At 46.4% G+C, this 21232-nt stretch overlaps 1 protein-coding gene across 1 annotated transcript; it reads right to left on the reverse strand.

Annotated features, from left to right (window-relative positions):
- Positions 1-217: 217 nt before the first annotated feature.
- ACP6 (acid phosphatase 6, lysophosphatidic) lies at positions 218-19300 on the reverse strand. Its single transcript, XM_059070839.2, has 10 exons — positions 18577-19300; positions 11360-11488; positions 11111-11241; positions 10456-10535; positions 7030-7117; positions 6047-6179; positions 4940-5040; positions 2723-2818; positions 1064-1229; positions 218-418 (listed from the first exon to the last, which is right to left on the reverse strand). Exons 1-10 carry the CDS (start codon positions 18793-18795, stop codon positions 275-277), a joined length of 1287 nt encoding a protein of 428 aa, XP_058926822.1. The 5' UTR covers positions 18796-19300; the 3' UTR covers positions 218-274.
- Between the last annotated feature and the right edge of the window lie 1932 nt (positions 19301-21232).

The raw sequence follows: 21232 nt of genomic DNA on the forward strand, positions 1-21232 counted from the left end.
CTACAGGGTCATGATGTCCCCAGCCTATGTCACAGGCAGCTGCTTCTGGCCATGGAAATCAAGCCACAAAATAGGATGTATCATTCTGGTCTCAACATTACATGCCTTTTCCTTTCAAAAAGAGACCCTAATATACCTACAGGAAGGAAATACCCTTCCCTTATGTTAAAGTACCTTAACCCTTGTTCCTGCCTTTCCCCAACACAACAGCTGGAGGCATTGTGTAAAGGCATTTTATTTAAAAAAATCAACACATCCTACTTGTACAAATCACTCACTCTCCATTTTCAAGTCCCATCACTTGGGCTTCAGAGCAGACTGTGTGGTATTTTTCTGGGCTCAAGGTATAAATTGACATGGTGTTCAAGAACTTGTCCAGTGGACAGAGCCGGTCAGGGCAACCTTTCGGCACCTGCTCCTGTGGAAGAGACAGAACTCAGCAGGGGCACTGAGGACCCTCTCTGGCTGTTTTCAGCTGTGCCCGGAGTTCTGAAAGGCTTTGACCCAATGGTGTGTGTGTATACACACATATAACAGCCAGGAAGGTCCCATTAACTGGTCAACTTCCAGATTCAGAGCACTATGCCCTGCTTGTGAAAGTCCCTCAAGAACTGTTGGTTGAACTGACTGGGAAAACACACTCATGTTTACTCCTGAGCTGGGAAGGCTAAAGGTCTAAGCCGTGGGGTGTGCTCTAGCCCCTGCCCTGGACAGCAACCTGCTGAAGCAGCCAAGGCACCAAGAGTACTGACAGTAAACATCACCTCCCCAAAACATCATCATTAATTTTCAAAACAGGCCTCACAGTCAGGGTGTTACATCCTGGCAGAGACACTCAGCAGAAGAGAAGGGTGGTCCTGTTCTAGAAGATAAGGGATAAGGCCTAAGTCCCAGCCTGCCACTATATGCCCATTTCTGCCTTAACCCTGGGCCACAGCCTTGAGAGGATTCAGAGAGCTCAGGTGCCAGTGGAGACTCCCTGGGCCTGCGGAGGGAGACTTGGTGCTAAACCAGGTGGGTGGGGTCGCCCAGCCACCTCCCAACCCCACCCCAGAGCTCTTACCTCCCCACGGTAATAGAGCTGCACAAACCACTCCTGAGACTCCCGGTGCTGATAGAGTTCCATGGTCAGGTCCACAGCAAATGGGGGCCATTTGTGGTCAAAAATCCCCAGGGCCATTAAGAGAGGCATGAGGGTCACATCATGAGCTGCATAGAGGTACAGCTTTCTGCAAGAAGAAAACAGTTCTCAACAATTAATTCTTTACCTTAGGACTCTGGAGGCCAGGACACTGCTGCCTTCGCGAGTGAGGAATCTGGCGACATCTACAAATCAGTTGAGCCTACTAAAAAACTCCTTTGAAGTAGATCGTGGGGAGAACCCTTATCCACATGCCCCTTGCTTTCATGAGAAGGGATCCCCATTGGAGTAGCTCTCCTGGCCTCCTCCTGCCCAACCAACCACCTACTCCTCCCCCAGTGAGTTTTGAAGAAGAAACTGGGCACGTGTGGCACAGCCTCTACCTCTCTTCTCTCTTTGGGACCCGCCTGCCTACAGCAAATGTTCTTCCTACTCTCAGCTGTGTGATGAGTTTAGCAGAGCAAGCTCTCCTTGTTGGGGAAGCTTGCAGTTTGGGGGAATTAAGTCCATTTCATTAATATGCCTGTTTGGCCCTCCATACATTCTCTAAATGGGCTTTAATCAGTAATAAAGTTGCCTTTTAATCTATATCTACCTGACCCCTGTATCTGTCTCTTGGGAAACACTGAGGATTTTATTTGTTGACCCCCAACCTAGAAGGCTAGCATTGGACCCTACAGTATTCTACAAACACAAGGCCAAGGCGGGGCAAGGTGGCAAAGGCCAGTAAGGAATATATTGTCACTGCAGGTCTGTGAAGGACAGGGAAGGGCATTCACATGATTTGCTATTGTAAATCCAGGCCCAAAGTTCCTGAACGTTCCTATTTCAACTCACTGTCCCCTACCTTTCCCACACTCATTGTGCATTTCTAACTATGTACAATTCTTTCTCTCAAGAAGGCAGTCTACAACAGTCCTTCTCCAATATTAGGGCGCTTACAAACCACCTGGGTGTCTTTTTAAAATGCAGATTCTGATTCAGTGGGTCAGGCTGGGGCCAGAAAATCTAACAACCCCAGGTGACAGTGAAGCTGTTTATCTGCAGACCACACTTTGCTTAGCAAGTGCCCAGGACATATAACATTCCAAATCTGTGGTCCCTAACCTGGGGTTCCAGGCACTCCAAAAGTGGCAGTGGAGGTTCACGAGCCACTTCCAACATTTTTAAATGCCCAGTAGAAATCCTACCTTCCTGTATACTCAGTGAAGGTGTTTAAACAATCTATTAAGCAATTATCAGTGTTTGGGGCTATTATAATACCAAATCAGTGTGATGTCCTAATTAGCTACTCCATTGGACACATGTCCAATTATTTTAAAAAAAAAAGGAGAAATAAATTTAGGGTTCTTTTTTACTAAAATAAAATTTCAGAACATGGTAGGACAGGTGTGGCAGGAAGAAAGGTAGAAATGTTGTGAATGTCTCTGGGACACGTGGCCTCTTAAACATCTACTTTCAGTCACTGACAGCCTCGTTGTTGCCCTCCTAGAACCTGGGTTCTCTCCCTGCAGCCAGACACACACACACCACCCCCCCACTGCCCTCAGCCACACCAAGCCGAGCTGCTGGGCCAGGTACCTGGTCTTGCCGGGCGGAGTGGCAGGGTCCACGACTTTCAGCAGGTTGCTCTCCAGAATGTGGAGGAATTGGCCCACTGCCATCTGAAGGCTTTCCCTATGGCGGGTAAACAATATTTAAGTACCCAGTGGGCACTTGGCACACAAGGGATGCAGGCTAGTTCTGCCCCCTTGAACCTCATGAGCCCAATGAGACAGAGTTGAGAAAAGACAAGGGATGCATGAGGGACAGTGACAGGCAGTAAGGAGAAAAACAGCGCTGCCACAAGTCTGAGGGCTCTCTGTGCACAAAGACTGCCAACAGTAACAGCAGCAGGATACAGACCTGGTATGAACACAGCTGAGACAGTATAAGTCATGGAGAACTAGGCCTTCACGGTTAAAAGAACAAAACTGGGAAGGACACGGTGTAATGAATTCCAGGAATTCCAGAAGGCCCTTAGAAAAGCCATCCAAAGGAACTGCCTAAGCTACACTTCCTACGCTTCTTTGGAATTTAGACCATAAGGACTTTTCTTATTTATTTAACAAGATGTTCAACACTAGTGCTCCCAGGCTTGGTGCTGTGGCTCCACCACTTTCATTCTCAGGACTGTCAACCTCATGATCACAAGGTGGTACCTCTACTCAAAGCATGTCTTCTCACAGTAGCAAACAAAGCTGAAAGATGGGGGCTAGTAAGTAGCAAAAGGCTTGGTTTGGGTGCCTCACACTTTTTATCAAAGAGTTAAAAAAAACCTCTCCCAGAATTCCCAGAGCCCAATCACTGACAAAAGGAAACGGGGTTGCCATGATTGGCTTAGACCAATCTTTATTCATGGTGACTGGGTAAATGGCCACCTTTATAAATCAAGGGAAGTTGAAGCAATAGCGGAGAAGTATGCAAATACGCTTTCCAGAAGAATGTGTGCAGGCCAAGCCAAGTTGGAAAGTTGCAACCATTTGTCCTTGAAGAAACATCAGTTTTATGAAACCAGGGCTAACGGAAAGGAGAATGGATCAGGTCTTGTTTGAAACGCTTTACACCAGGAGAAAGCAAACTATGGCCATGGGCCAAATCCAACCCACCTGCCTGTTCTTGTAAGTAGAGTTTTATTGGAACACAGCTGTGCCCATTTGTTTGCGTATGATCTATGGCTGTTTTCACGCTACATGGGCTGAGATGAGCGGATGCAATGGACAATACACGGGCCACAAGGCCTAATATATTTACTAAAATATGTGTGTATGTGTTGGTGGAGGGGAAGGCAGTGAGTGACAACTTAGGTCCAGTGGGGCCATTTCAGGAAAAGACGAGGGAAGGAGACAAGTCACAGGGAGTGGCAGCCAGCTGAGTGGTGCGACTGGAGCCCTTCCAGATGCCCGAGGCAAGTGCAAAGTGGACACTGACTCTGAGTGGGAGAAAAGCAGGCAGAGGCTCCTATGCTCATGCAAGACCAAGCAAATTCTTAAAATGTTAGCCGCTTTTTCCTCCCACTCATCGTCCCCAGGACTGTTCCTCTACTTCCCGTCTCCCCTCTCTACCAAGTCACCTATTCTGAGGACAAGCTGAATGCTTTGAACCAATCATAGAAAGGTGGTTTTTGACATTTGGTAAGAGAGGCACTCTCCATTCTGGTAGTGAGGAAATAGGTCTTCTAAAAACAGAGCCCTAAGTACCAGTAAAATAGAGAAAACACAGGACTGGCGGTCAGAAGATCTGGGTTCAAGTCCCGCCTCTGCCACTTGCTAGCTGAGCCTGGGCAAGGTAGCCCACATCTCTCAGGTTCAGTTTCTCCATCTCTAAAGCAAGGACTTGGACTTGTCAGGGATAATGACACCTACCTCACAGCGAGAACAGGAAGGTGCTTTATAAATTGTAATGTGATGAATAAAGTAGCAATAATGATTCTTCCTTCAGCATCCCCACCCACCCACCCAAATCTTTTGAAACTTAAAGCAAAGGAAAAAGTCAGTGATTAAGAGAAACCCAGTCGAGTGGTGGCTCCCGGTTCTGTGTAACAGAGAATGGAAGCACTAGGTCACTAGTCCCAGCTCTGGAAATGTAAGGACCTAGGGCCGAGTCCATTCAGAAGACCAGCAGAATGGAGTGATCTCAGCCTCTGCACACAGAGATGCCAGCTAACAAGTGTGAGCAGGCCTGATGAGCCCCCTTCCCCACACACTGGGAGGCCTGACCAAGTGTGACTTTATGCCAGCAGCTGAAGAGGCCCCTCACCTGTCTTCCCTTTGCAGGATGTACAAGGCTGTGTCCACCGCTCTCTGCTCAATCATCCATGCGAACCTCTTCAGTGTGGGGCAGCTCGGGAGGCTGTGCACCTGAAAGGTCCAAGGTACAGTTTTTGAAAGAAATGCTTCTCATCCACTGAGCCTGGCAGCCAATCAGCTTCCATGGAGCCCTAGGGGCCTGTCTTCTCCTGGGGAGAGCCTTAACAGCTCAAAAATCTATGTCCCCAAGGTTTGTCGGAAGCTATTCCTCGAGATCTAAAGGCCCAGGAAAAAAAATTGTTTTTCCTCTCTTTCTGATACTCCTCATCTACCCCAAAGTAAAAAAACATTTGTATTTTCTTAAGCTAAAAAAAAAAAAAAAAAAAAAAATTGAATATAATACAAGGCAAGGAATTCATAAATTTCTACTTGGCCTTCATTTTCCCCAAGATAACTTCTAAAAAGTACGCCATATAAATATGTTATATATGCAAACTCTTGTTTATTAACCTTAAACCTATTTTACACATCAGCACAAGGTGCATTTCTGCCTTCAGGGCACACCGTCAACTTCACAAGAGAAGGAAGGAAGATCCAGGCTATACTGCCTTTGGGTGTCCGACTTCTGAATCTAGAACAGCACTTCCTATTGTGTGGTCTTCAGTATTTATTAGATAAAAAAGATTCTATGGCTAAGCAAGTTTGAGAAAAACAGACTTAAGGATTAACCAACTTTCTTTACTACAGGCTTCTCAGATTCTTTAATATGCTGACGTGTGTATAGACTCTCTAAAAAGTGATACAATAAAGAGGGATTCCAAACATCACCCACCCCACCCCTGCCTGCCCACGTAATACACACTCACACCATGAGCATTCTGGTGAATGTGCTTTAAGAAACTCTAGTTGAGAGTTAAATGTCTGGGCTCCTAACCCATTAAGGGTTCCTCCTTGATTGTTCCCTATCCCTCAGTTCCCACGTCCATTCTGTCTGCAAGTCCTATCACAGCTGCCTCCAAGCCAGGAGTTCTCCACCCAGTTCTAAATCAGGAGGCAGCCCACCAAGCCTCCCCCAGGATCCCCCACCCCCAGGGCCCGAGGAGGACAGCCAGCCCACCTGCTCAGCAGCCACGTTGTCCAGGAGGATGAGGAAGTCCACTCCATCGCTACTGGCAATGCCCATCCCTTCCTTCACTTTCTTCAAATCCTCTGAGATCCCTGGCTGCAGAGAAGCAGCCTGCCTCCGGCCTCTGCCAAAAAATAAAAAGTTTTTCCTTATATTTCATCATACTCTATAGTGATTAACAGTTGACAAAGTGTATCTCATTCTTCATTTGGGATCTCATTTAACCTTCAACGATGACTCACTGGGGTTAGCTAGTATTATTGCCATGGTATAGGTGAATAAACTAAGACTCTATGGGGTCAAATGACTTGTAAAAGGAAGTTAGTATGTACCAGGACTAGAATAATAACCTGGATTTTCCAAATCCCACTCTAGCATTATCAAAAACAATGCAAGCATGGCCAGGTCTGCTTGAAAACAGCATTCTCCTTCTTCTGGGGGAACACATACTACTTAGTCTTAGTGCAGACCAGAAATACCTGAAAACTGAAAGGTGCCATCAGCCCAAACCAATCTACCCTACATGGCAGAATGTTGGTAAGAAAAGGGGAAGCTGTGTCTTCTGTTTGTCCATCTGGATTTGCAGTTTGATGACTGACTTACTCATCTTTATTTAATCATCTTTTCTGTAAGGTTCTTCACCTGCCCCATCTGAGAGCATTGAAGGATTGAAGAGAGGATAATGCTTGGTAAATGGCAAAGCCCCACTCATGGCTGTATATGCCATCTTTCCAGCCCAGCGTGTGGCTCTCCCCAGGCATCCTGTACCTTCACTAATAGCCTGTCACTGTGAGCAAGAGCTGCCTCACTTCCTGGACAGTTGATGTCAGACCTGAGCTTAATGCAATCTCTTTCATCCCTTATCCACCAGCACGGCCAGCCTGGGCAGGCCCTCAGTTCAGGGAGTGCCTGCCAGCTAAGGTGGTAAAACACTGCCTGTTCACCCCTGGTGAGCAAGAATCAGGGGCAGTTACCTGGTTCTTTCCCGGAGGCTCCGGCAGTTTTGGTAGTTGGGGTACAAGACTTCAGAGCTTGCTTCATCAGTGTGGATGATGATGGGTCCTGGAAGGAATGTGGGAAGCACAGGTGGGAGGAGGCTTCGGCTTGTTCTTCCCAGCAGCTCCACCCCCTTCTTCTCTGTCTATACAGACGGAGCTGTTCCCAGAGGCAGATCATCGAGGTTACTCCTTAAGGACAGTGAATGCCTTCAACATGCCCTGGCCTTGCCAACAGGAGCTCTGCTGCGGTCTGAGCAATGGAGAAAGCAGTAGCAGCCTTGTTTTGTCCAGCACAACCTCTCCTGCTGGGCCACCTATAGCCGAGAGCAGGTACAGGTGCCGATCAGACTGGTAAGTCCATGACCCATTCCAAAAAACGTCACCTCGAGGTACCACCAGTACCTGGGGATTCTAATAAAAAATGAGTCCTCCCTCACTTTATCAGAACTAGGTGACATTCTTGCTTCCCAAAGTCCGATCCTATAGGCCAATATGGTGACTGACATGACAATCTGAGAAAGGTGGCCACAGGGTCACAGATTCTCTCAGACCCCATGGCCTCGCCCAAAAGCAAAAACCAAGCTTCCAGATGAAATACCAGGAACCAAAGATTAGACTAAAACTGTTTCTTACAGACCTCGCAGCAGCTTGCCCCTGGCTCAGAGCTCACGAGTACCCTTGTCCCGTCCCAGTGCCCAAGAAAAGTGCTCTAACACCTTCCCATGCTTTGCTCTGTGCCAGAGATGACAATGGCCTGTGGTAGCGCCCTGTTCTACACAGCTCAAGCCTCACCTTCTCTGATGGCAGAGAAGCTTTTTGGAATTCACTGAGGTCAATCCATGGAGTGATTAGGTGAATCTAAACCCCAAAGAGCTATTATTTCCAAACAAATTATTGATAGACAAAACCTCAGTTTTGGTTTTTTGTTTTTTTTTTTTTTGTGGTACGCGGGCCTCTCACTGTTGTGGCCTCTTCCATTGCGGAGCACAGCCTCCGGACGCGCAGGCTCAGCGGCCATGGCTCACGGGCCCAGCCGCTCTAAGGCATGTGGGATCTTCCCGGACCGGGGCACGAACCCATGTCCTCTGCATCGGCAGGCGGACTCTCAACCACTGCGCCACCAGGGAAGCCCCAAACCCTCAGTATTTAAAAGTAGCCTATGGTGACTTGAGTAGAATACCAGTATTCAGACACACTTTGTTAGTCTGGACAGAAAAAGGAAATCAGACTGAAAGTCATGAGTTGAGGCCTGAATCTATAACTAACCAGTAGGATGGCCCTGGGAAGTCACTTCCCTTCTCTGGGGCTCATGTGTAAATTGAAGGGATGACACTAGAATCAGCAATTTTCAATTGTTTCTAAAGCAGTGGAAGCTTATTTCTCCCACTATTAGATACGGTAATAAAAGAAAGGTGGTAATAAAAGAAAAGGTGCTGATGGCTTCAAGGTAGGGGTCCAAAGTATAGTCTACCTGCATGCCCCAACCCCCTCCTTTTCTGTAGTTTCTGACCCCTCTGAAGAATCATGGGGTTCCACAGGAAACATTGTAAAAAAGAAGAGACCAAATGATCAGAGGCCCTCTCCAGATATACATGTTTTCTGAGAAGCAGGAGAGCACAAGAGTGAAGAGTATGGATTGTGAAACCAGACTGCCAGAGTTTAAATCCCAGGTCCTCCATTTACCAGCTTTGTGTTCCTCAGATAGTCATTTAGCCTCTCAGTGCCTTAGTTCTCTTATCTGTAAAATGGGGATAATGTTACCTACCTCACAGGGTTATTACAAGAATTAAGTCAATATGCACAAAGCTCTTAGAACAATATTTGATGTATAGTAAGTCCTTTAAATGTGAGAATAATAGTAACTATGATTTAAACCGCTAATTAACACATGATAATTCCTACCTGGTACCTGACATTAGTGTCTGGATAATGGACCTACAGTTTATGATAAATAAGGCACATTTGAGTTGGCACTCAGATATGCACTGGATGAATGAAAGGCCAAATGGTGCAGGCCAACACCTTCCAGCTTCCCCCCACCAGCCTGATTCTCTGTAGTTTACTCAAAACCTTCTGGGCCCTCTCTAGGATTTTACTCTTGAAACAATATCCCAAAGTTGCACCACTTCCACCAATGGTAGCACCTTGTGGGGTTCTTAGGTCTATTCAAATCCCTTGATACTGGCCAAGGCATGGAAGTAGCTGTGACAGGAGTCGAACTGAACTGTGAGGATGTCTGGGTCCCATGCAGGGAGTGGCTACCCAGGCAGCCACACCAGAGGCTGGTGATGATACCACTTCCTTCCTTGCACCAAGAAACACCTTTCCTACCTCAGTTACACTTTAGGTGGTTCTGAGGAGAGGACATTTGTCTTTTAGAAGCTGAGCAAGTGAACAGCTTTCAGAAGGCCAGGCACTATGGATTATTCCTAAACTCAGGGGCTCCCAAGAGGTAAGGAGCAGACCATCCTGTGTGCTTTATGTTACTTAGGCTAACTGTTTGTGTTCAGCCAACTTCAGCCAGAATTCTCAGCAGTAGCCAAGCCAGCTGGGAGCAAGGCCAGCCTCCTTTGGCCTGGAGGTTCTGTATTTTACAAATTTTTTAAAAGCCTGATGGAACTTTTATCTTTATTTGAGATACTGCTACAGAAGCTAAAGAAAATAACAAGAACCTCTGCGTTATGGCATCGTTTTAGTATTTTAATATTGGTGAGGTCATGATGATCTGAAACTCAGACCAGCAATTAAATGTAAATTTCAATCAATTACAAATGACAAGGTATGGCTTCATTTGATAGTCAAAGGGCCTCAACACATGAGATCCATAAAGGAAAATAATAAATGTAGTTCTTGGTGGTGAAAAGGTGGAGAATCACTAGCTGTGCTCATTCACTGGCTGAATAGGTCAAAACCCAAACTCGACAGATTTTCTTAACTAGGAAAGGCGGTACGGAATACTGCTAATAACATCTGGGTCATGCTGTGTATTATCACCAAGACCAGGGCAGTGGCAGCCGACCCAGGTCCCAGCAAAGTGTCCCTCCTGCCCTCCTTCCTTTTCAGCAGCGTCTCTACTAAACAAAAAGGCCCCAGTACTGTTCACAAGACCTGGCCGGGGCTGCCTCATGCAGCTTATGTAGATGCTTGAGAGAAGAAGTCAGGAGCCAGAGGTGCATCAGAGCAGCTGATGCATTGCTGCAGGTGTGCAGGTCAGGCTGGCAAGGGCAGCAGCAGGCCAGACAGGGAGGGGCCTTCCAGAGTAGTAGGTACACCATGGAAGCTACATGAGCAGGAGGAGAGAGACCAAGGGGACAGATACCAAGAAAGAGAGAATGGGCTTTGGAAGAGAGAAGAAAAGGCTCCTCAGGGACAGGGGCTGACTCGTAGACCCCAAATTCAAACCTTCTTTCTGACATTGGAAAAGCCCAGCCAGCAAACACCGGGTAGACTCCAGATTCCGATATATGTTAGTGGAACGAATGCTGGGAAAAAAAACAAAGAGGTCGATTAACTCATAAAAGATTCATATGTACTCTCCACCTTATTCTACAGAGCAGCCGAGAGGCTTTCAAGACTACATAAGGGGAGCTATAGGGCAGGGAAGTATCCTTTATCTCTCTGTGGGATGGCTGCCCAAGGGACCTGATGGCCAATGAATATGACCTCCAGTGACCACTTGTTCACTGAATCCTACTGTACTAAGGTAACTGCTCCCGGACTACCTTGGAGGTTCTCACAGGGGAGAGCAGCTTCTCTTATACCCTTGACCAGAGAATGGTCCTCCTCTATCGGGGAAGGTCGTCCTCTTCGACCGAGTGTGCAGCTTTGGGATGGACACACATGGAGAGCTGGAGAGGAAGGGGACGCCCGCCTAGCCAGCCAGATCAGCAGAATCAACCCTGGCGATCAATGGGGTGACAGATGTCACAGCCAGATGGCCCTCACATCCCCCCAGACTACCTTGGATGAGAGCGGGAACCACCTGGGGCATCAGGGCAGGTTTTCTCACGCTCAAGACCTTACATGGGGTGCAACATCCCTCTTTCAAGTGACTCACAAGACCTCCAGTGGGTTGAAGGTTGGCGAAAGAAAGGGGATGTCCTCCACGTAGTTCTTCCTCAGCCTCTCTCCCAGGGCAAACATCTGCTGCATGCCCACCTTGGTCAGCTGTCCAGCAAACATGCCCCCCTGAGGTGTGGGAGGAAGGAGAGAAGAATGAAAACATCTGGTGGCTTGCTAAGCTCAGGCCAGAGCAAACCATCACAGCTCTGCAGGGGGCTTCCCAGAGCAGGGAAGCATCGCTCACCTTCAGCGTGGTCTCGTGGTACTGAGAGTCGAAAGGAGAATGTGGTTTCGGGCCACCAGCTAGATTGGTGACTGTGTAATCAAACCGAGTTTGGGGTGGGACCTCTAGCAGCTGGGGATTCCACTCTACCTGTTGTGACCACAAAAAACAACACATTGTTTAAAAAGGTTCTTGAAACTTAGAGCATTAATATCCAGCAGCACATAGCTAGAATCACACTGACACTAGACAAGCAACCTTCCTATGGGAAGGAAGGAAAGAAACTTTAACTCCAGCTCCAATTAAGGGAAGAAAAGACTGCGATTTATTATTCCAGGTGTCCTCAGCCCAAGTCCTGTTACTGCTACATTAGTACTCACTGTTAAGGTGTTGCTCTGGTACTAAGCCCAGACTGAAGTAAAGGGGAGAAGCAGCCAGAGTGCCGTGGCGAATGAATGAATGAACTAATGACTGAATATGATATAATCTCAGTGACCATATACTTAAGAATTTTTAAGAAATCAACCTGCAGGCTTTTATGGCCCCTCCTTAAGGACTCTTGTAACTACTACGTATTTCCCTTCCTTTCATCCAACTTCTCAAACAAGTAGCTGCCCTCTAAGAAACCTTCACTTCTTCACCATCTTCCTTTATTCCTTGCAATCTGGCTCCTGCCCCAACCGTACTGATTTTTGAAACATAACAAGTAGTCATAGGCCTCACAGCTCCAACTGCCCATAAAATTCTTACACGCATTGAGTCCGATGTGACGACTTCAATTTTAAAAACAAAAGTCTTTTCTTCTAATCCCATATACCAGCCCCTCTTCCCAACTGACTATGATTCTCAAGGCCACCCCAATCCTCCTAGTTCCCAAGACTCAAACCTCTGACTCACCCCCACTGCTCCCCCATCCCCACCCCGAACCCTGTGGATCACTGGCTAGAAAAAATGTTACTCTCACTGGTCCTTCTTTTATCTTATTATTAGAGTATAAAACCTTATTACTTCAGGCAAAGTCCTGTGACAGGCTCTCTCCCTCCCACCCCCCAAACCATATATACATAACCACCTGATTAATCTTGCTAGGCCACTCTCATCATATCAATAGCTTTTTCCCAATGTTCCAAGAGAGAGGCATCTGCCTTTCAGGACTTTTGGCCCAGCCTCTGTCCCCAGCTGTACTGCCACTACGCCTCTCTCTTCCCCTGCTCAGGCCAGACCATACCCACTGCTTCCTCTACATCTTCTTTCAGTTTGCTTCCCTTGCTCGGAGGGACTCCTGTCCCTCTCTGTCCAGCCAGCTTCTCTCCAAGGTTCAATGACAGCTCAAGCCTTACCTTCCCATCTGCGACTGCTCCAGCTTTCAGTGTCAGTCTTCTTATCTGAATTCCTACAGCACTTACAATATTTAACGCAATTTCTTACTGCTTCATTTTGTTTCAAAACTAACATTTGAAAACTTACGATGTCACACAGCATTGTATTTATCTTGGTGCCTCCTAGAAATATCCCAGGAGTCAGCTACTGGGAGTCCTAGGTCCAAAAGGCATTGTCTCAGCCTCACCTGCACCCGGTCTCCAAACACCTGAGCCTCTTCCCCTGCTGGTGCTACAGCAACTGATATCAGAAGATTGGGTGTTCAGAGCCGAGACCTTCTTCCTACAATCTTTTTAATCACTGCTCCACCTTTCAAAGTTCTAATCCTATAACTTCCCTTCATAAAACCCTTCAAGAGCTCATGGCTGCATGATGGCCCCTGCCTCTCTCTCTTCACCAATTCTTCCCTGACCTACACACTTCTTCTCTAGCCACACAACTCTGTTTCCTAGAACACCATCCCCACACCTCCTGGCCTTTCAACCTCATGTTCCTTCTACCTGGAATTTCCTTTTCCCTTTCATCTGGAAAGACTTCTGTTCATTCCACAAAACAGCTTAAATGTTCCCAGAAGCTGTGACCTTGGCCCTGTGCTCTCACAGCAGCCTCAGTGGATCTTTTTGGTAGCCTTTACCAAACTGTATTAGACAAGTCCCTTTACTAATCTGTCCTGCTCAGTAGACTTAGCTCCTGAGAGCAGAGCCTGTGTCATCTATTGAGCTCTGCATTTTGGATGTCCAACAAAGGGCCTGGCACACAGTAGGCATAATTAACAGCTCCAACAGGGAATTCCCTGGCAGTCCAGTGGTTAGGACTCTGCACTTCCATTGCAGGGGGCACAGGTTCCATCCCCGGTTGGGGAACTAAGATCCCACAAGCTGCGCAGCCAAGGGGGGGAAAAATAGCTTCAACGATTTGCTAGATCCTGTGGAAGATACCAAGATTGAGATAACATGACCCTGCCTTTTTTGGATTTTCCGGTTAGTAGAGACAGCAAGCTATGTATGTAAATGATAGCAGAACTAAAATAGAAACTATGTGCTACAAGAAACCAGAGGAAGGCCATAGTAGTTCAAAGGCAAGACAGACCTTCTCTTCTGGCTGAGGATTCAGGAAAAGTTTCATGGAAGGAATGGTATTTGAAATGAATAGTATTTAGACTAGCAGAGACCAGGACTTGAGAGTAAGAGGTAGGTAAGAAAAGAGGGTAGTATTCAGAATTCTAAGAATAGGTAGAAAGCTTGAGCAAAGTGGAGATGGGGAAGAATATATAGAGGAAGGAAGTGGCTTGGTTTGTCTCAACCTGGGAGTGGTTTTCAAACTTTTTAATTAGCAAATATCAGGCTGAGTTACATTTGTATATTTAAGGGCAAAAATTGGAGTTCCTCTAGTTTAAATAGGAGTGGGAACTGAGAACCCTAGCCACTCAGCATCCCCTTAGCCAGCAGGCTCCACAGAGTAGTTTGAAAGCCATCAGTATAGATCACAATTGAAATGGAAAGACTCAACGCAGAAAAGCCAATTTCAAGATGTCTGCCATAGAGCTGGTGAGAGCCTAAGGCCTCATCTAAGGCAGCAGGAATAGAAGAGGTAGATTCAAGACTTTTGAGTCAAACCTGGCAAGTGAGTAGATAAAATTTGGAGGCTATATTGGTAGGTAAACAAGAAAGAATAAAGAGAAAATAAATGACTTTGATTTTGAGTCTGGGTGCCTAAGGTGGTAAAGGGTAATGGAGGAACTCCTTGATTAAAACTAAGGCCAAGACAGAAGAAGAGCTGACAAACTGAGTTCAGGTTTGTACAATTTAAGTTTCAGACACCTCCTTTGAGTTCCCAGCACTCCCCGCATATTCCCATAATTGGAATCTGTTTTGTCTCTCTCCTTCATCACATTGTAAACTCTTTTCTCTTTTACAGCTGAGACTGAATTATCCATCCTTGTAAGCCCAGTATCTAAGCACAGGTCCTGATACCAGGTCCACAGGGTCTGCTCAGCCACACTAAGAAATCTCCTCCTGTTAGGTGCATTCACCAACAGAGGATCCGTGGTTTTCCTAGGAGGTGACTCCTGAGGTCTAGGTCATGTCAAGTCTAGAGTACACATTTTCAAATTTTCAAGGATGGATGATACATGAGCTCCATACATGGTGTCCAACCCACATACACACTCTCATTCTTGTGCCTGCTTTTCAGCTTCAGAGTTAGTGGCAAAGACTAACTTTATAATGTTATTTATTTATACTCCATTTTCAAGAACTAACTTAAAGTGGTAGCAATACCTAAAATACAGTAAGATAAGCAATTCAAAGTAGACAAGAAAGACAAAAGCAAATGAGTATATAGGGACCAAAAAGATGGATACAGTAATAAAGTTTCTCAAAAAAATATATGCTATGAAGATCCATATACTTACTGTAGGTGGGCCAAAAGAGTCAGCACTAAGCTTTCTGGCTTTTATGTACAAGGAGAAACTTGATCAGCTAGACAAGCTTAAAGATAAAAGCAAGGCAACTGTTCAGGAGAAGCACACCATTTCTCACGCTAACAGACAAATTCCTCCCAAGGGTCCTCATAAAGAGGATATAATGAACATCTTTTCAGTAGTCACAGCAATGAGTTTTGTGGGATTGTTTCTCATTGTTCCCTCGACACAGAATGATAGCATCTCACCAAAGCACATTTCTGTGAAGATAGTACTACACTGGGATCGATAAGCTACATTCAGGTATAAGAAAAAAAAAATCTACGTAAAAGTAGACAAGAACTTCCAGGTGTAGATTTGAGAATAAACTAATGATTTGAAACCTTGCACACTGCACAGTAGTATCACTGGGAAATTTTTTCAGAGTTACTGATGCCTGAGCCCCCTCCTGGGCTAATGACATCCAGATCTCCTGGGGATGGGGCCTCAGTGTTTTAAATGCTACCCAGTCCAGATAATTCTAAAGCTTCACCAGAGGAGCTTTTACCATATCTGGATGCTCTGGGTCAATTAAATCAGAATCTCTGGGAGAGAGACCTAGGCATCAGTATTTTTTAAAGCTCCCCAATTGAGTCCAATGTCCCACCACGGTTAAGAACCATCACTGCACAGGAATGAATGGATTGACTGGCACATCCTTTGTGTAATGCTTCCTGAAAAGTGCTGCTCTTAGTTGGGTTTTGAATAAGTATTAATCAACACTGATACTGACATTATCCTTCATAGCTCATCTACACTATCAAATAAATATGGAACCAAATGCCTTCATGAACAGTGGAGCTGGAATGGCTTGGACTTTATTTTATAAAAACTGAGGCTTCTTCCTGGGTTGGGAGCTATTTTGCCATCATATAGAGAGGCACTGAGGGAAATCCAAAAGTAGGGCCAAATTTATCTTTTGAAAGCATACCTGGATCTAATCAAACAACCAGAAAAAATGGACAATCAAGTTCCAGAGTTTTATTTCCAGAGCACAGATACAACTTTTAGGAAGATAGGTTAATTCATTAGCCATTCAAGCCATAAGAAAACAACTCAATAAAACATCTAGTTTTTTTTTTTTTTTTTTTTTGCTACGCGGGCCTCTCACTGCTGCGGCCTCTCCCGCCGTGGAGCACAGGCTCCGGACGCGCAGGCTCAGCGGCCATGGCTCACGGGCCCAGCCGCTCCGCGGCATGCGGGATCCTCTCGGACCGGGGCACGAACCCTCGTCCCCTGCATCGGCAGGCGGACTCTCAACCACTGCGCCACCAGGGAAGCCCAACATCTAGTTTTAAACAGTGATATTTTCTGAGGATTTGTTTGATAACTGAATGGATTGACTTGTCACTTAAGTTTATCTATAAACTAGTCACAAGTCTGGAAATATCTACCAAAGGCAATTTTAGTTTTAGAATTGTTGTCAAAGTCCTTTCTGACTATAATTAATAGCAGAACTACAGAGATTAGAAAATCCCAATAACAACCTCTATTAAATTGGAGCTTGAAAAAAAAACCTGAGAGAGAATATCCAGAAACAAGTTACAAGAGGCTGATGATACTTGCTCATAGCCTAAATTGAACAAGAGTTGGTTCTACCCCTCGCTTTTATGCACAAGACTTTATACAAGATAACCAAAGATGTTCAGTGCATCTGCCTAAAGTCTAGAGAATGTGAGCAAGCAAAAGAGGTAATGTGCCTTATGTAATTGCAAAATAAGACCGGGGACTCAGATTCTCTATATTTTGTGGCTACAAAGACAGAAATTGAATGAAGCCGCCAGTCTACCTGAGCTACAACTGCTGCTTCCAGCATAACGGCAGAAGATACCCATCACACATCCACTGGCTCAGGAGAAAGCCCTAAAAGAATCTAAATCTTTTTCTGGGTCCTTTAGGGAGCACATATACTGTCTGTAGGAGGCCCAGGCCTAGACATTCAGACTTGTATTCACTGCCACCACTGATAACTTTGTCTTCTATTCTTGTATGTTATTTTCCATACAGCTTTTCTGTACCGAGAATAAATGGCGAAGAAAGGGAAGTACACAAGAGATGGGCTATGTACAAAACTATAAGGAAAGTTTAGTGACCTAATATAAAAAGGCAAAGGAAGAGACTGAAAAAAAGGTCAAGGTATCCAAAAAAAGGAAAGAAAGAGAAGGAAAGGAATGGAATTCAGGCACCAGATAGAATGTGGTATAGCCATATAGAAAAGCTAACTAGAAACCTGATAATAGAATTAAATGCCTGACAAAATTTATTCATTTCTGTGGCAAGTGCTTTAGAGGTTTGATTTCATGTGTGGCCAGCTTTAAAAACTGGGTTTTCAGTTGTACAATGTGAGTTGTACAACCTTGAGGGTTTCTTAAAAGCAGCTGTCACCATGAGTATGTCTAGTATCAGATTTGGACGTCCTGTTGAACCTGCTCCAACATCAACCGGGAGAACCAACAACGCAAAAGCACCCCACAGGCTGAGTTTGACACCTGGATGCCTGGGGATTTCAGGTCTCCTATTTATCTTCACTAGGAAGACAGTTCTTTAATCACAGGCCTGCCTGCTATGAAAGGCCAGAGATCTTTACTGGCTCTCCCCAAGAATCAAATCCAGAAAGGGTAATCATTTTCAAAACTGACTACTTGTACTTTAATCGTAATTATCCTGACCAAAACCAGGTAGATTTTAAGACATAAGCCACAAGACTAAACAATTAAAATTTTTTTTTCCTACCTCAGATTCTTTCCACAATAGGTTTAGGAACCCAAAATTAAAAAAGGAGAGCTCCAAGATACAGTACTTGTTACCAAAAAAATCTTCAGCATCTCAAATGGTATCCAGCAAACCCTGACAGAAAGCTGCAGTAAAATCTGTTCCCAAAGGTATTAACCTCTGTTATCCACAGTGATCCCAGTTAGGGTGGTTCCTGTCACAAAGGTCCCTGCAACTCTTTGACAACCATCAAAATGGTCACACATAAATGCACTACACCCTTGTACTCAAGTTCCCACAAATATTTATTACAAATGCAGAATCTCAGGCCCTACCCAACGTCGGCGGAATCAGAATCTGCATTTTAACAAGATCCTAGAACACTTATACACACCACGGGAAGCACACTACTACTACTAGCTGTGCTTCATCACAGCCATCGGGGGGCGTAAAAGGAAGTTTCCGGTCTGCCCTATAATCGGAGAGTCCGAGGGGTCTTGGGAGGGCGGGGGCGGGCACCAGGCCAGCACCTTTGCTCAAACTGTTTTCCCTTTGTCTGGACCCAGCCCGAACCCCCGCTCCGTGAGAGTAAAATTCCAAAGGTGGTGTGTGTTGGGGCGAAGAGCCCGGCCCGCCACTGGTTGGCCACACAGTCCTCGCCACACCATCCCCGCCGATCTCTCACCTGCTCCTTCCGCGGAAGCGCCTTGAGAGGGCTCCGCGCCCCGTGTCGAAACACGACTTGCACCATTTTCAACTCCAGCAGGCTTCGGTCGACGGAATTCTGGTCGTCATCCCCCCGCTGCTCGGCCAGAGCCACCCGCCGCTGGTGGAGGCAGTACGCCAGCGAGGTCAGGACGCCCACCGGGGCCCACATGCGCACCCTGAAGACCCGGGAGATCATGGTGGAAACCCCTCGGCTCCCCTCCGGGGTGAGGATGCAGAAAGCGAATACAAGTCCTCCGCGATCGACGTGGCTCAGCAGCCGCCCCCGAGTTCCCGGGAACCGGTGGGCGAGCACATCCACCCGCGCAAGCTGCGACCGCTGCGACTCCCAGCTGTGAAGGGGACCCCGAGTGGGAGCGTGGGGGAAGAAGCGGAGGGAGCAGCGATGACTCCCCGGGAGTTTTAACCAGGGTCGGGGTTGGCCTCTCCCGCCGCAGACTGGGAGGGGGAGCGGGGAGCTCAGCTCCTTATCCTTCGTCCTCTAGGGAACCTTAAACTTGTATTCCAAGTTCGGCCTCCAGCACTCTTGACGGGACAGGAACCTGCCCAGAGTTCCTGGGCGCCAGTGACTCCATTAATACAGACCACTGGACTCCACTTTTTTATAAGCAAGCTCCCACCCACTTTCTCACCGACCCGGGGACCTGCCCCAAGCGGACCCACGCAGAGGAGCACGGGAAAACGAGTCCCGCGGTGACTCCTATCCGGAGGCTCTGAGTTGCGAGAACTACAACTCCCACAAGGCTGCGCGCCGAGGGCCCTCCCCGGGAGGTATTACCCCGCCCCCGGCAGTGGGCCTAGCCTCTCAGGCCGGCAGGTTGGAAGTCTACAGAAACTGGTCAGCGTGTGTAGGAGTGAAAACGCGAGTTTGGCAAGCTGATTGGGTAGGAGGCATGAAGACAGGGGTAGATAGAGTTGGGTAGTGGAGCCTATTTATTTTGAATCTACTGAGTGTAGAAGACTTCTTTGAAGTCCTGGAAGTTGGGGTTCCTGAATTAAGAGCCAAGTACCGTTTGCGAAGGGGGCACTAGGCGCTTTATATTTAATTTTCATTTGCTATTTCCCTTCTATGTTTAAAGAGGCTTAAATCGTTGCAGACCTATAGAACTTCAAGCTCATTAATGTGTTTATTTACATCCAGAATATTTCCTGTGCAAAAATCCAGGCTCTGCGTGCAGATTTCCCAGTGACTAAGCACCTTAGCTAAGCCTCAACCACCTGCTGGTCTGGTTTTTCATATACAGCGGCCCCAAACCACTATTCCAGATCTTGCAACAGGGCACAATGAAACCATCTGTGTCCATCTCAAGGCAAAGGTCAAATTGTGAGGAGAGTCTTAATATGTTGACATTAAAAAAACAAATTCAACAGTCAATTTGAAGATCTAATTGGCTTTATTCAACTATTCATGAATTGGGCAGCATTCCATTTAGCAACTAGAAGAATGCTGGGAGTGGTTGTACAAAATGGAAGGCTTTTAATAGGCAGAAGGAGGGTGGGGCAAGAAGGTACTAAAAAAAGAAAAGAAGGGTTCCCCTTCTGGGAAGGGGGCCCGCAAGGGTTTTATCATGCAGATTGCCTCTTCTGGGCGTGGGAATGGGGGTTGATGGAGAGGGACCACGTGACAGGTTACCTTACTGCTGCTTAACCAGAAAATTCCATACTGTCCATTAACATTACATTTCTGGGAGAGGCAGAAACTGCAATTAGACATGGGTACTAAACCTAGATAATAAATCTAGGTTTGGTATCATGGGCTTTAGCACTAGTGATGCCACTTTGGGCCTGTGGTTTTCTTTTTAACACCATCCAACCAATTCTTTTATCATTCTAAATTCTATCATTGAATCAAACTGGGCAAGATGTGAGGGCAACATACTTATGGAGTATGGCTCCTGAACTGAGTCTAAACTAGTTCACCAAGCTAGAAAATTCTGAACGCCCTACTGTCAGGAAGGGTCAGTTTGGAACACTGCACATTGTCACAGTTTTCCGCCTGGCCTAGCCCATAGACTCACTTCTCAGAGTCTTACTGTGTGTCCTGATACTATTAAAAACTGAAAGCTGTTTTTCTAGCTGAAGTAAGGTATCAGGAGCACCAGACAACTCAGCTTCAGAACCTGTGTAATGAAATGTAACCTCAGTGGGGAAAGCTGTTCTCAGCAGTTGAGTGAAAACATGGTATAAATTTAGTGCAGAAAGGCCCTGGTGTTTGAGCAGCTTCAGCAGTCCTGGTTGTGCCAGCACATCAGAGCAGCTTCAAGGCCATGTAATGTTGGCCTCTGGATGCCATTCCCTTCTGCATAATGGACAGGCCACCCTAGTCCGCACCCTTTCCCTGGCAGCCTCAGCACAGACTTGTCAGGCATCATGAGCAGCACCTTTGACCTGGATGAGCCTGTGCTGCCGGGGTGCCCGTGTGTGGTTGAGGTGAGGAGCAGTGCTGTGGCTAGTCTTAGCAACAGATCTCTGCAGGAAGCCAGAGCAAGTGAGGTTGGAAAATGACAGATTCCATGTGGCACTGTTTGTCAGCACATGTGAGACAACACTTGGGAAGCCCTGTAAATATTTGCTGTGTTGTGTATGGTGGTACTGGTAGTGTTAGTAAATTGCAG

This window comes from Kogia breviceps, chromosome 1 (genome assembly GCF_026419965.1).
Source record: "Kogia breviceps isolate mKogBre1 chromosome 1, mKogBre1 haplotype 1, whole genome shotgun sequence".
In the NCBI taxonomy this organism is placed as follows: Eukaryota; Metazoa; Chordata; class Mammalia; order Artiodactyla; family Physeteridae; genus Kogia; species Kogia breviceps.

Excerpts from the sequence above, each read along its gene's own strand:
- ACP6 (XM_059070839.2), bottom strand. The coding sequence starts at position 18,795 with ATGATCTCCCGGGTCTTCAGGGTGCGCATGTGGGCCCCGGTGGGCGTC. Across the intron at positions 11,242-11,359 it reads ACCACGAGACCACGCTGAAG|GGGGGCATGTTTGCTGGACA; the intron begins GTGAGCGATGCT and ends CCCACACCTCAG. Across the intron at positions 1,230-2,722 it reads ACTCCGCCCGGCAAGACCAG|AAAGCTGTACCTCTATGCAG; the intron begins GTACCTGGCCCA and ends TTCTTCTTGCAG.